At 44.9% G+C, this 13228-nt stretch overlaps 1 protein-coding gene across 1 annotated transcript in view; it reads left to right on the forward strand.

Moving 5' to 3' along the window:
* Nucleotides 1–1850: 1850 nt before the first annotated feature.
* Nucleotides 1851–13228, forward strand: part of LOC110299697 (pyrethroid hydrolase Ces2e) — a 31099-nt gene continuing 19721 nt past the window's right edge. The window contains exons 1-13 of the mRNA XM_021169463.1: nt 1851–2029; nt 2641–2845; nt 4351–4492; nt 5108–5241; nt 5322–5580; nt 6268–6366; nt 6668–6808; nt 6930–7010; nt 7467–7611; nt 7995–8132; nt 8519–8591; nt 9088–9292; nt 10010–10231. Of these exons, the coding sequence (XP_021025122.1) occupies nt 1954–2029; nt 2641–2845; nt 4351–4492; nt 5108–5241; nt 5322–5580; nt 6268–6366; nt 6668–6808; nt 6930–7010; nt 7467–7611; nt 7995–8132; nt 8519–8591; nt 9088–9274 (1680 nt within the window). The 5' untranslated portion in view covers nt 1851–1953 and the 3' untranslated portion in view covers nt 9275–9292; nt 10010–10231. Of the gene's footprint in view, nt 2030–2640; nt 2846–4350; nt 4493–5107; nt 5242–5321; nt 5581–6267; nt 6367–6667; nt 6809–6929; nt 7011–7466; nt 7612–7994; nt 8133–8518; nt 8592–9087; nt 9293–10009 lie in introns of the transcript that reaches the window.

Genomic DNA, 13228 nt, shown 5'->3' on the forward strand with positions numbered 1-13228 from the left:
CTGCTCACTCTCCACTTCTTCCAAGAAATGCACCTGAGAGTCTTCTTCATTCCACATATTTGCTATGACCTTGGCAATTACCAACATGGGGTCTCTGGATGAATGTGTAGTAAGTAACAAAGCCCATGGGTTCTACCTCCCCCTTCCCATCATTCTCAGTTACTGTTCTATAGATAACTCCATGACCAAGAGTACTTGTGAAAGAAGGAATTTAATTGGGGGCTTCCTTACATTTCAAAGGATGAGTTCAGACCCATCATCCTGGTGGGCAGCATGGCAGCAGGCAGGCAGGAACGGAGCTGGAATAGTAGCTGAGAGTTTGCATCCTGATCCACAAACAGAAAGCAGAGACTTGGCCTGACATGGGTTTTTGAAACTTCAAATCCCACCCCCAGTGACAAACTTCCTTCAACAAGAGCACACCTCCTAACTTCTCCAAAACAGTCCATCAACTGGAAAGCAAACATTCAAATATATGAGTCTGTAAAGGCTATTCTCTTTCAAACCACTACACCAGTAGAGCTGAGAAAGTCTTGTATTAAGAGGAAGCACCAGGAAGCCCTGAAAACTTGACGATGCTGATTCCTTGACCCTGAGAAAGAAGGAACTGAAGACAACCTCGCAGCCCTACAGCCCATCCGTTTCTTTGCTCAAGGAACTGAGAGGAGGGAGAGGAGCAGCCAGTGAGGGCTGGGACAACAGACTGGACAGAAGTGCATTGCAGCCACTACATTGAAACAATAGCCAGTGTTGGTAGGGAAAGGCTTGGCTGTATCATGCTTGCAGAGATAGAGAAGCCTTAAGGATGTAGCTCGGCAGTATTAGGCCCATAAATTATCAGGATCTGGAAATACAGAGTGAAGGCAAATTCTCAGACTTCAGGCTTACTTTGATCCCTGTATCACGCCCTCTAGGAGATCCGTTGGGCATTGTGGGAGCTCCTAGTCCTATACTCTTTGGTGTGTTCTGCCAGGGTTCTTTGTGATTATTACACACCTGGTGTAGACCTGTACCTTTGGCTTTATCATAGACTCTGAGAGCTCAGACACTGAGAGTTCAGTGTTGGACTAGCAGGACCTGAGTAAATGTTTGATAAGTGAAGACCAGGAGATGGCACAATGTGCCAAGGAACTTTCAAAAGGCCAGAGACCTGAAATGGGTCCCCCATATCCACATGGTGGAAGGATCTGACTAACAGAAGTGGCATTTCACATGTGTGGCATGGCATTCACACATGCATATAAACACATGCACAAGAAATAAAGAAATGGAAAAAAATTGAAAGTGCTCCTTAAGTGGATAAAGAACTATGAAAGTTGGTCTCAGCGGAAGCTGGCTAAAAGAGGAAACGTATATTACAGAGGTGGTGTGAATCAGGAATGAGACTTGCAAAGTGCCACATTGCAGTGTTTCAGTGAAATAGCCAGGACACATGTGGAGGGGTCCATATAGACCCTAAGATCACTGTAATGGACATATTCTGAACACATTCTCTCCCTCCTTCCCTCCTTCCCTCCCTCCTCTCCTTCCCTCCCCCTCCCCTCTCTTATCTTGAATATATACCTACTTGAAGAAGCCCTCCAGGCTTTCTCTGTTACAGATTCCTGTTCTCTGAACTCCAGAACAACACTAACATCTGCCCAATGAGTACAAGGACAGTGATCAAGGTTTGAATTGACTTGGGCTTGAATACAAGACTCCCTGTATTACAGAAGGACTTCAGATGGCATGATATACCTTTCTAGGAGGCCAAAGAGCAGGAACAGAGATTGCTTTGACTTCCTGCTGGCCTGCTCTTCTTTGGCAATATGAACTTTGCCCCACCCTAGTGAATTTCCTGCCTACTTTATTTTAGGTCCAAATTCCTGCCTAGGCAAGACCCACATCTTTTGTTTCCTGTCCATAGCATACAGATATCCTGGAGCAACACAGACTCAGATCTAAGAGCTGACTATGCCACTGTACAAACTTCTTGGATGGATGAATGCTGTGGCCTGTGGGGTCCTGCTTCTCGTTCTGCATGTGCAAGGTGAGAGTCGTTCAGTGAGCAATGAGGAACAGGTCAGAGCTGCTCAGTTCCTCGGAGTCAGCAGGTTCGCTTGTGGGAGGGAAGGCACCAGGGAGGGAAAAGCTGGTAAAGATGGCAGATAAAAAGGGTGGAAAATGTGTGCCTCCCAATGCCTTCACCAAAGCCCACAGAGTGAACCCTGTTGCACATAGGGGGTCAGCGATGCCTATGAACACCCCTTTCCAAAAACAACCATTCCAGTGGAAGAAGGTCTAAGAAGCGATGCACCTGCAGGTTAGAGGAAAGAGAGCAAAGGTAGCGTTTCCTCTCTCCCTGTGTGACTGTGGCTGCTACAGATCTTTTGGTGATGATGAAAAGAATACATCCATGCTGTCAAGTGGCTCTGAGCATGTCTCATTCTTAGAGACATGCCCTGCTACCATTCAAAAGGAGTATAAGCAATGTTCCTGGCTTGGGGCTTATGAAGAAGCTCCTACTCGCACATCCCACACCTGAGCCTACACACCCCAGATTCCCTTCCCCATGGGCACTCAGTGAAAACAAGGTGGGAATAAACCATGTAGTGGCAACTGCCTGGGCAAAACTAACCATGATGGCATCTCCACCCACAGGTCAGGACTCAACCAGCCCCATCAGGAACACACACACAGGCCAGGTGAGAGGCAGCCTTGTCCACGTGAAGGACACTGACATCGCTGTCCATACCTTCCTGGGAATCCCCTTTGCCAAGCCTCCTGTAGGACCACTGCGCTTTGCACCTCCTGAAGCCCCTGAGCCATGGAGTGGAGTGAAGGATGGGACCTCACATCCGAACATGTAAGTTTTGGACCTAGACAATTGCAGGCCGGGGGTAAAAGCATGCTTTAAGCTCTGGGAGCAAATGAAATGCTTCCTTCTTCTCAACCCCAATAGAAGTTTTCTGTCTGTGATGTGCAATGTGTTGTGCATTTTTAGATACATAACTAAGGTTTCTAATAGAAAAAACTTTGCCAGTCTCTTGTGTCAAAGATCAGTTCCTATAAGTTATCTCTCAGTTTTGCAGTGACAAACAGATATGAATGGTTCCTAGATTCAGAATGTGCCAAGTGATCTCTGCCACCATAAGTGAGGTCTATGGACAAGGGTCAGTATAAACACCTTAACCAGCAAGAGCCCAGACTCAAGTATCATGTACTATAAGTCTCTCAGGAGGGCAGCAGTGATGTGTCCTTCACAACTCCAGCTTCTACAGTCCCTGATTCAACCAAAGGAGCCAAGTGCCATTGTCCAAAGAAACATATAAAACCCTCCTCTGAAGATTACGTGGGAAGTAGAGGTCCTGAGAGTTTCTGGAAGTAGGGTAAAGAACATCCCATGGCTCTTTGGGACATTGTTGTCCACTGCACCCCTTAGTACCTGTGTAGGTATTATTGCACAACATTATCTTGGTATCTTCATTTTGTTTCTTGTAGCTGCGATAAAATACCTGGTAAAAAGCAGTTTAAGACAGAAACTGTTTATTATGGGTCACAACTCCATGTTACCATACACTACAAGGGGGAAACTTAAGGGAATAGATAATATCACATCTTTAACTGGGACCAGAGAGCAAGGAATGCATACCTACTGCCTAATGTTGTTTGCCTTCTCTGCTCATACTATTCAGAAGCCCCTTCTTAGAGAATGGTTCCCCCCATGGTTGAAAAGTTTACGACCTCAATTAACAGAATCAAGGAAATCCCCATAGGCTAACCTGATCTAGACAATCCTTCACTGAGACTATATTCCCAAGTGATTCTATGTTATCTTAAGGTGAAAATTAAGAGTAACCTTCTCAATAGGTATTAAAGAGTACTAACAGAACTGGTGCTTATCGCTGCTCACGGGAAATTATTCTCATAGAACCTCCAGGAGTTCCCCAGAACCCAAACTCAAAAAAGAATAAAATATATGCCTTCACCCAAGTGGGGACCTCTCTGGAAATCTGATTCTACCCCAGATTTCAATAAGCCTGAAGCCTTTACCATGGTAAGAAAAGGAAATCTTAGGGATACTAGAAAGCACAAAAAACCTGAGTTCTGCTACCATGTAGACCCTCGTGGGTTCAAGAAGACCTTCTTATCCACTATTGGCCGCTGAACCCTGGGTATAGGGCACTGAGCAATGGAGTGCTGGGGTGTCAGAGGTTCTGTTCCAGGAACTAACTCTTTAGAGAGAATCATACATTAGCAGGACAACTTGGAGGGAAGTGGCTAAAAGTGGCTGAGGGACCACCCAGACTGATAAGACCTGATATTGACCAGTAAATAGCTCTTATATTAACTGTCTGCCATTTTCACCAGGTGTCTACAAAATGACAATTTGATGGGTTCAGAGGATCTGAAGATGATGAACTTGATCCTGCCTCCCATCTCTATGTCTGAGGACTGCCTGTATCTCAACATCTATGTACCAGCCCATGCCCATGAGGGTTCTAACCTACCTGTGAGAGCTGGGTCATGGTCAACTGGGTGGTAGTGGGGTTTTCTTTCTTAGGAAGATTAGAAAGCACAAAACAACTGAGTTCTGCTATAGTGTAGACCCTAGTGGTTCAATAAGACCTTCTTACCCACAATTGGCAGCTGAACACTAGGGACACTGAGCAATGGAGCACTGGGAGGTCAGAGGTTGTGTTCCAGGAACTAACTCAGGACTTTCTCAACCAACTTGAGCCCTAGAGATGCAGTCAGGTTCCTAAGGGCTGAACACTGAGATAAGCCAAATTTCCAGCTTTGGGATATTGTTTGTGCCAATGAGATCTGGCAATCCTTTTGGTTTATAATTAGAAAAAAAAATGCTTATGGAGACACCCTTCTTTGCTTTTGAGGAGTCTAAGAGTGATATTGACATTACTCTAGACTGAGATTCTTGGTACTACAGTGAAGCTTGGGAATATTCTGGTGAGATTCGTTCCTCATCTGTGTCTTGAGTCTAAGATGCTGAGGGGTCCCATAGGTGTGTATAGCTGTATAAATAAAAAGCAGTAGATAATCTAGCAGGCAGTCCCACATGAATGTATGCTAAATAGAAGCCTCCTGGCATCTCTCTTGACTTCTCCAGGTGATGGTGTGGATCCACGGTGGTGCACTCACTGTAGGCATGGCTTCCATGTATGATGGATCCATGCTGGCAGCCACTGAGGATGTGGTGGTGGTCGCTATCCAGTACCGCCTGGGTGTTCTGGGATTCTTCAGGTGAGTCGGGGTAGGGTTTGGCAATGTGGACTGATCAGAACCTGAACAGACCTTTGATTCATGACCCTTCTACTTCTCAGCACTGGAGACCAGCATGCCAAAGGCAACTGGGGATACCTGGACCAAGTGGCTGCCCTTCGTTGGGTCCAGCAAAACATTGTCCACTTTGGAGGCAACCCTGACCGGGTCACCATTTTTGGAGAGTCAGCAGGTGGCACAAGTGTGTCCTCACATGTTGTGTCCCCCATGTCCCAGGGACTCTTCCATGGTGCCATCATGGAGAGTGGAGTAGCTGTGCTCCCTGACCTTATCTCCAGCTCCTCTGAGATGGTTCACAGAGTGAGTGCGCTCCACCCCTCCAACACTGACCTCCTGTCTTAGCATTCACCCTAGTACCCTGGTACTGTGTTCAGCAGGGAAAAAGAAAGCCATGGGAAGTAACTTCCCTTCAGTGCTTTCTTAAAGACTCAAGGTTTAGAACCCTCATCTCCACTCCTATTATACAAGTGCTTTATACAAAGGGCCTTTTGGTTGGTTGGTTGGTTGGTTGGTTGGTTGGTTGGTTGGTTGGTTGGTTTGATTTGGCTTGGTTTTGCTGAACCTTTATATAAAGTTCAGCAAAGCTGTACCTAGCAGCTTCCATCACCAACAAAAGCAAGTATGTATGTGTCCAGGAAATGGTACAGGGGCAAGAGAGCTTGGTGTGCTGGTGAGAGGATCTGAGTTCATTTCCCCATAACATATATACTGTTAATCCAGGTATTCTATGGAAAGAAGGGAGACAGGGACATGAAAATCTTTAGAAAGTTACAGACCAGCTAAACGGGAGTAGCCTGCAGCAAAACAAATTAAGTGGAAGATGGGAGAGAGGGCTGGGATGGGATTGGGTGGTATCACTGTCACAACTAAGCAACAGGGAAATGGGAGTAATTTTGTTCTTGCTCCAGCCCACACACATTTGGCACCATCTTGGGACTGGGAAAACTTCTCTGCCTGGAAGAGAGCTACATCCTGTTCTCGTTACAGATAGTGGCCAATCTATCTGGCTGTGCAGCTGTGAACTCAGAGACCCTGATGCGCTGCCTAAGAGGCAAGAATGAAGCAGAGATGCTGGCTATTAATAAGGTTGGCAAAATGGCATGGCTGGGAAGATGGCAGATGGCAAGGTGTGTTATAGGTAGTCCTCATTACTATGAACAAATTACCTAATCTCCACAACTAGTATCAATTTAGTCCTGGGTGCAAAACCAATACCAACATAAGCTAATCTAAATGTAAGGTCTCTTTGGGGATAAGATGGGACAGATGTGGTGAAGAATAACTAACCTGAGGCAAATTAGAAAGTGGAGATGGAGTGGAGGACATTCATTGGAAATCAGAAAACATATGTAATTGACCTTCAATTCTGACTTTGAGTGTTCCTCAGGTCTTCAAAATCATCCCTGGTGTGGTGGATGGAGAGTTCCTACCCAAGCATCCTCAGGAGCTGATGGCCTCTAAGGATTTTCACCCTGTCCCCAGCATCATTGGTATCAACAATGATGAATATGGTTGGATTCTTCCTACGGTAAGGCTCATTTCTAATCTTCTGGGAGCCTAGGGACTCATTTGTTAGAAAATGGGAACTCAGAGGTTTACTGATCTGTATCCATGTTGTGCCACATTGAAAAACATTCTCTCTATACCAGATCATGGACCCAGCTCAGAAAATAGAGGAAATAACCAGAAAGACCCTGCCAGCTGTTCTAAAAAGCACAGCCCTAAAAATGGTGAGAATCATGGAACACAGCCGCAATTGTGAGGACCCCTATCTAATATTTTTAAATGATTAAATAGACTTTATTAAGGAAATAAATACCAAATAAATAAGAAAGTGTGTCTTTAATATTACATTAACTATTTAATATAATTTTATTAATATTATATATCATATTAATATATAATATTATTAACAAAAGAGACAGATTTCTTTTTAGCTATGTGGTGAATGAGTTCACTGTATCTCAGGTTGATTTTCACAGAGAGAATTCCCAGAAATTAAGTGTGTGTGTGTGTGTGTGTGTGTGTGTGTGTGTGTGTGTGCACATGCGTGCACAGCCATACTGTCTAAGGTCACAGAGCTTTCTCCCTATACCAAATCTCTTTTACATTTCTCCATCCTAAGGCTATTGCCTACCTATTCGAGTGCCTGTTTAATCTCATTCTTTCTCATCACAATGTGGTAGATGCTGCCTCCTGAGTGTGGTGACCTGCTAATGGAGGAGTACATGGGGGACACTGAGGACCCTGAGACCCTGCAAGCACAGTTCAGAGAGATGAAGGGTGACTTCTTGTTCGTGATCCCTGCACTCCAAGTAGCACATTTGCAACGTGAGTACATCTGTGACAAGGTTGAGGGAGGAAGCTCAGAGCTGTGGTCCCAGACAAGCCCTGGAGTGTCAGCGTCAGATCTCTGGTTTCAGATGACTGACAGTCTTTATCTGGTAAACCCTTATTCTGAGTGTAAGATGGCAACATCTTATTTGAGTACAGATGAAAAAAACAGCTAAGTGGTATCTGTGAATTGCTCCCCCAAGGAGGGCAGAGTCATTATTTAACAGTGAGCTTTCCCACAGCCAATGCTCCAGGATGGGGCTCCACACTCAACTGTTTTGATTCCAGATAATTTGAGACCAAGGCATCTTGTCACCAAATGTGTGTCAGGGCAGTTCTGGACAAAGCTCCACCATGTCGTTACATGTCCTCATCCCCAGGTTCTCATGCTCCTGTCTACTTCTATGAGTTCCAACATCGACCCAGCTTCTTCAAGGATGTCAAGCCACCCTATGTGAAGGCTGACCATGGTGATGAAATTTTCCTTGTCTTTGGCTACCAGTTCGGTAACATAAAACGTGAGTCTTCATGGATTTCCTTGAGCTGGATGGAGTCCATTATGGAAACCTGAAGGATAGCTAAGTTCTTAATCACGGAAACCAAATCCTTGGAGAAAGACAGAATCCAGTGCACACCATCTCACAGCTCAAAGCCTACATTAGGTTGTAATCTGGCCCTTTCCGAGTTTACCTTGTGTTATTGGTAATAAGTAAATAATGATGCAGGAACAAACCTGGCTGAATTCACTAAGAGGCTTAGATCCTGGATTGTGAGGAGAGGGAAGGAGGGAACCAGACCAATAGTTTAGACCTGGGTGATAGCTAGCTGGCTTGGTGAGTGTGAAACATGAATGGGCAGCTGCACGAAGTGGCTGGGACATGGGTACCTGTCCTTCTCTCTTCAGTTCCTTACACTGAGGAAGAGGAGCAACTAAGCAGAAAGATGATGAAGTACTGGGCCAACTTTGCACGGCATGGGTGAGAGGTTACCCTTCCCCCAACTACTGCAAGGGTGGGTTGCTGTCCAGAACTCCCTTTGGGTGTGGTGAGCTCCTTAGCATATATAGTCCTTTATTACATGAGAGGCTTCCCTACCCTAGAGCACACTTTGGCGAGCAGTTTACCACATAGTCAGCTGCCATGCACACACACATACACACACATGCACAGCACACTTAGACACTTTATATATGTTTGTTAGTGGTCATCTTGCAGTAACTTGGTGGGTGGGTGGCTCACAGTGTTGTGGTAATGTTCTTTAGCTTTTGCCTCAGAGAAGGAGGCAGAAAACAGGTCATGTGGGACAGTAACCTTGTACCACATGGAGTAGAAACTACTGGGTCACACTTGTATCCCAATATCAGGACATATACCCTATCCATCCCCTTAACCCTCTGCCCAAGTTTGTTCACTGTCCTGAGACAAATCAGGATCAAGTGACCTTCACCTTCCCTGCTGGCTGGCATATCCACAGGAACCCCAACAGTGAGGGTCTACCCTACTGGCCTTTGATGGACCATGATGAGCAGTACCTGCAGCTGGACATCCAGCCTGCTGTGGGTAGAGCCCTGAAGGCCAGAAGGCTGCAGTTCTGGACCAAGACTCTGCCAGAGAAGATCCAGGAGCTAAAGGGGTCTCAGGAGAGACACAAAGAGTTGTAGTGCCCTATGTGAAGAAAGGCAAGTGGGCTTCATGTCTGAGGTTTGGAAAGCTTTTTGATCATACCATTCACACAACCATTCCTAACACATACAGTTATCCATTTTACCAGTTTATATGACAAACCCTCTACATGTCACTCCTTCACAAAATGCTGCCAATCTCTTGTTAGAGCCACTCAATAAAAGCTCCTGTAACAATGTGGAATGTGGATGTGGGAGCACCAAGGTCCCATAGTCTCTGCAAGATCTGAATGCTGTTCCAAGTAGATCTCAAACTACCAGCAGGTCTTGGGATATAGTGGACCTGAATATTTAGAAACTAAGTCAGGGATATTGCATGAGCCTAGTAGTTCCATACCACCATGGACAACATAGTAACTCAACCTGTAACTCAATAACAGAAATAATCACTAGCTGGGTAACTTGCAAACAACAGAAATGTGTGTAAAGTTCTGTGGTGTGAGAAATACAGTGTGAGAAAATGAACTTGAGCCATACAGTCTTTTAGGGCTCAGCTCCTAGACCTCTCTGATGTCATCCACTGAACATTCCAGCTACCAAAAACTGTGTCCATTGTCCCTATAGAGGAAATCTCATCCTTTCCAAATTGCAACTATCTACTTTTGTGAAAAGCTTGACTTGATGTTCATAGACACCTCAAGCAAGGCCAAGAATGGGGGTTGACTAGCAGGCCCAAGTAGGCTTTCTGTAATAACAAATTTCTCTTATGCACAGGGATTCTGCAGACACTGTGAAGCCCACACTTATGTGAACATAACACATCTGGGAAGATCTTTGGCTATGTGTGTGTCCTAGAGATGATATAGAAGAGAAAAGAATCCCTGGGCATGTATAGCAGAAGAGATTTCTGTCCTTGGCACCCTGATGGATTCTCCATGTATGGAAATGACTTCTTGCCTTTCATTAAATCCTAATAAAACCCATCTTTTCATGGCATTCCATGTGATGTTCATTCTTATGCCCTTTTTATCCTTACAGTTTTCAAGACCAGTATTACAAGGGCTATAGGATTGCATGCCATTTACAATGGTGCCATTTTGTCTTCAAATATGCCTTTTGTTTCCCTCAAAACATTTTCTCTGTTATTTCAGAGGGTGTGTCCTGTGTTCTTTAGACCTGGGAACTTGCAACCCCTCTACCTCTGACCAACTTGTCCTCTTTGTTCACCAGTTTTCTCAGGGCAAAGCCATGGATAGATTAATTCACTGCACTGAAGACCAGCAGTAAGGCACCATGACCTTTGCATGAAAACCAAGACTCCTGTGTTGCCTGTCCTGGACACAAGGGCACAGAAGAGAGGATGCTAGGAGGCATCCCATTGTGTATAGCCTCAGTTCCTTTTATCCTCTCAGCAGCTGCATATCTGTGCCACTCCCATGTTAAGAGTCTTCTTTAGCAGGGAGATGTCATGGGTTTTGAGACAGAGTCTCACTATATAGCCCAGGGTCACATTTACCATCCCCCTGCTTAAGCATAGGGACATCCAAAGCAATCTTACTGAGGACCTAGAAGTCTCAATACAGGTGAAGGTGTGAAACAACTGGCATCACACACATCATTAGAGAGGGTAAGAAATGATGCAGTCGTATCGGAAGATGGGAGTAGTCATCTAAGTTAAGCAAGCATGGGCTTGTCACAAACTCCACAGCTCCTTGCTTATGACTGCATCCAAAGCAATCTCAAACATGTGGGCACACAAAATTATGCTTGAAGTTACCTGTAAGGGTTTGATTAAAAAGTCTGGTGAGCACACTTGTCATTACAGTGTCCAGAGGCCGAGGAAAGAGTGTTAGAGTCCTAGGCCAGTTTGACTACATATCAAGACTATATATATATATATATATNTGTGTGTGTGTGTGTGTGTGTGTGTGTGTGTGTGTGTGTGTGTGTTCTTTTTCACCTCAACTTGATCTAGTTTAATGAGAAGCAGGGTTGATAACATAATCCTGTGAGTCCTGAACAGATAATGATGCTTTTGACCAGAGCTTCCCAGGGAACCCAACTCTTAATGCCCTCACCATAGAGTGCAGGTTTGAGTTGATCTGATAATAGACTGCATAGAGGCAAAGGACAAGATCAGAGACAGTCAAAGGTATGAACAGACACTTGATGATGGTTCAAACAGGTTATATCAACAACAGTTGTTGAATCCCAACACAAGCGTGTGTTTAGCTTTTGAAGAAAATATCAGCCCGTCTTTCAAAATGACTATGCCCTTTGCATATCTCCCAGGTGTGCATGTGTGAGCATGCCCAGTGGCTCTGTGTCTTTGCCAACACTGGTTATGAAGACAGTTCTAAATATATAACACACCTTAAGGACAGAGGGAGGGTGGAGAACCCATAGCTGTCCCGTGCCAGTAGTAAAACCCCAGAAGGAAGCTAAGGAGGAAGGCCTATGTGTCGGACTGTAGATTCTCTAGAATATTAGGAGGTCAAAAGGAGCTAAGGCCAGTCCCCAGGTGGTACTGTCTGAAGTTAATTCTAAAGTTAGGCTGGGAAGGAACTTCTGGTCTGGGCTCTGTGATGTTTCCTGGAAGGGTTCTCTGAGATTTTGGAACTCCTATTTATTGTAGGCTCTGAAATCCCAGAGAATCCCAGTGTGGAAATCAACAGGAGCCCATTAAATACCTGTCAAATATATGTAAATGAGTGTGACCTTGATCACAGTAGGGACTCACCACCAGTGTGGTGCCAGTAAGGAGGTAGGACGAATTGGGAATGGAGACCTAAAAAGAGCCACATAAAATTAAACAGAGAATCACCTGAATTAAATGATATCATGGATCTAATGGACTTGACATTTTTAACATTCTATTCAAACACTAAAAGAAGGCACTTTCTTCTTGGAAGACCACCATATGCTTTATAAAATAAATCATATATTAAGACACAATGCAAGTTTCAACAAAAAAATTTTAAATGGAATTAATTTTTCTTATTGTTCACAATAGAATAAAACTCCCAAAGATGAGAACGTATGTGGTAGAGAGATGGGAGAGAAAGAGAAGTGGAATGGTTTGTGTACTATCAAGAGAGGCAGGACTGGAGACACAACAATAGCGAGGAACAGCATGATGTGAGTAGCCTGCACTGCCACCCAAGGTCATGGTGATGTCTGGGCCTGTGCTGCTGTTGAGGACCATGCATGGGCCCCTAGCGCTGCCACAGCAGGGTTCTATGTTGATGTCTATGGCCCATGTTACCATCAAAGACCATGTGGACACTTGTGGTCTGGACTACAACCTGGGACTATGTTGATGTCCAAAGGCTTAGCTAAGCTGGCCCTACCCCTCAACTGGACAGCATGGAAGAGCTGGTGGAACTCACTTGAGAGAGCTGGCCCTGCTTATTGCCTGGGCAACACAGGAGAGTTGGCCCCTAGTGGCTTGGGTATAGGAGAGCTAGAAGGCAGACCAACTCAGCTACCACTCAAGCCCAGATCCATGGCTTTAAGTTGGCCCACCCCAACATCTACCACATCTATAAACTGCTGGAGCATGTGAAGGAGCCAGTCCTGCAGAACTAAAATAAAGCTACAGGATCACCATGACACTGGCCAGCAACAAGATACCCAAGAGGAGTCCCAGTAAGCATCCAGCATTGATAGTGTAGCAAAAGCCAGAGGCCTGGGACCAGAGCGATGACTTGTTGCATCAACATTTGCAAGTCAAGCTGTGTGGACAAAATGGTGTACTAGGGGACACATTGTGACACAGCAAAGCTTTCACAGTGGGATTTGTTGTTGTTGTTGTTGTTGTTGTTGTTGTTCTCTTCTGGGGGATGATGCAAGGGTAGAGGGAAGCTATGGAAGAAGATTAGTAGGACTGAGGTGTATAATGTGAAATTCACAAAGAATAAATAGCTTTAAAAAAAGAATAAAATTCCCAACCCACAGCAAGAGAAACTATAGAACACATGCAATCTCATGGAG

The sequence above is a fragment of the Mus caroli genome, chromosome 8 (genome assembly GCF_900094665.2).
Source record: "Mus caroli chromosome 8, CAROLI_EIJ_v1.1, whole genome shotgun sequence".
Classification (NCBI taxonomy): Eukaryota; Metazoa; Chordata; class Mammalia; order Rodentia; family Muridae; genus Mus; species Mus caroli.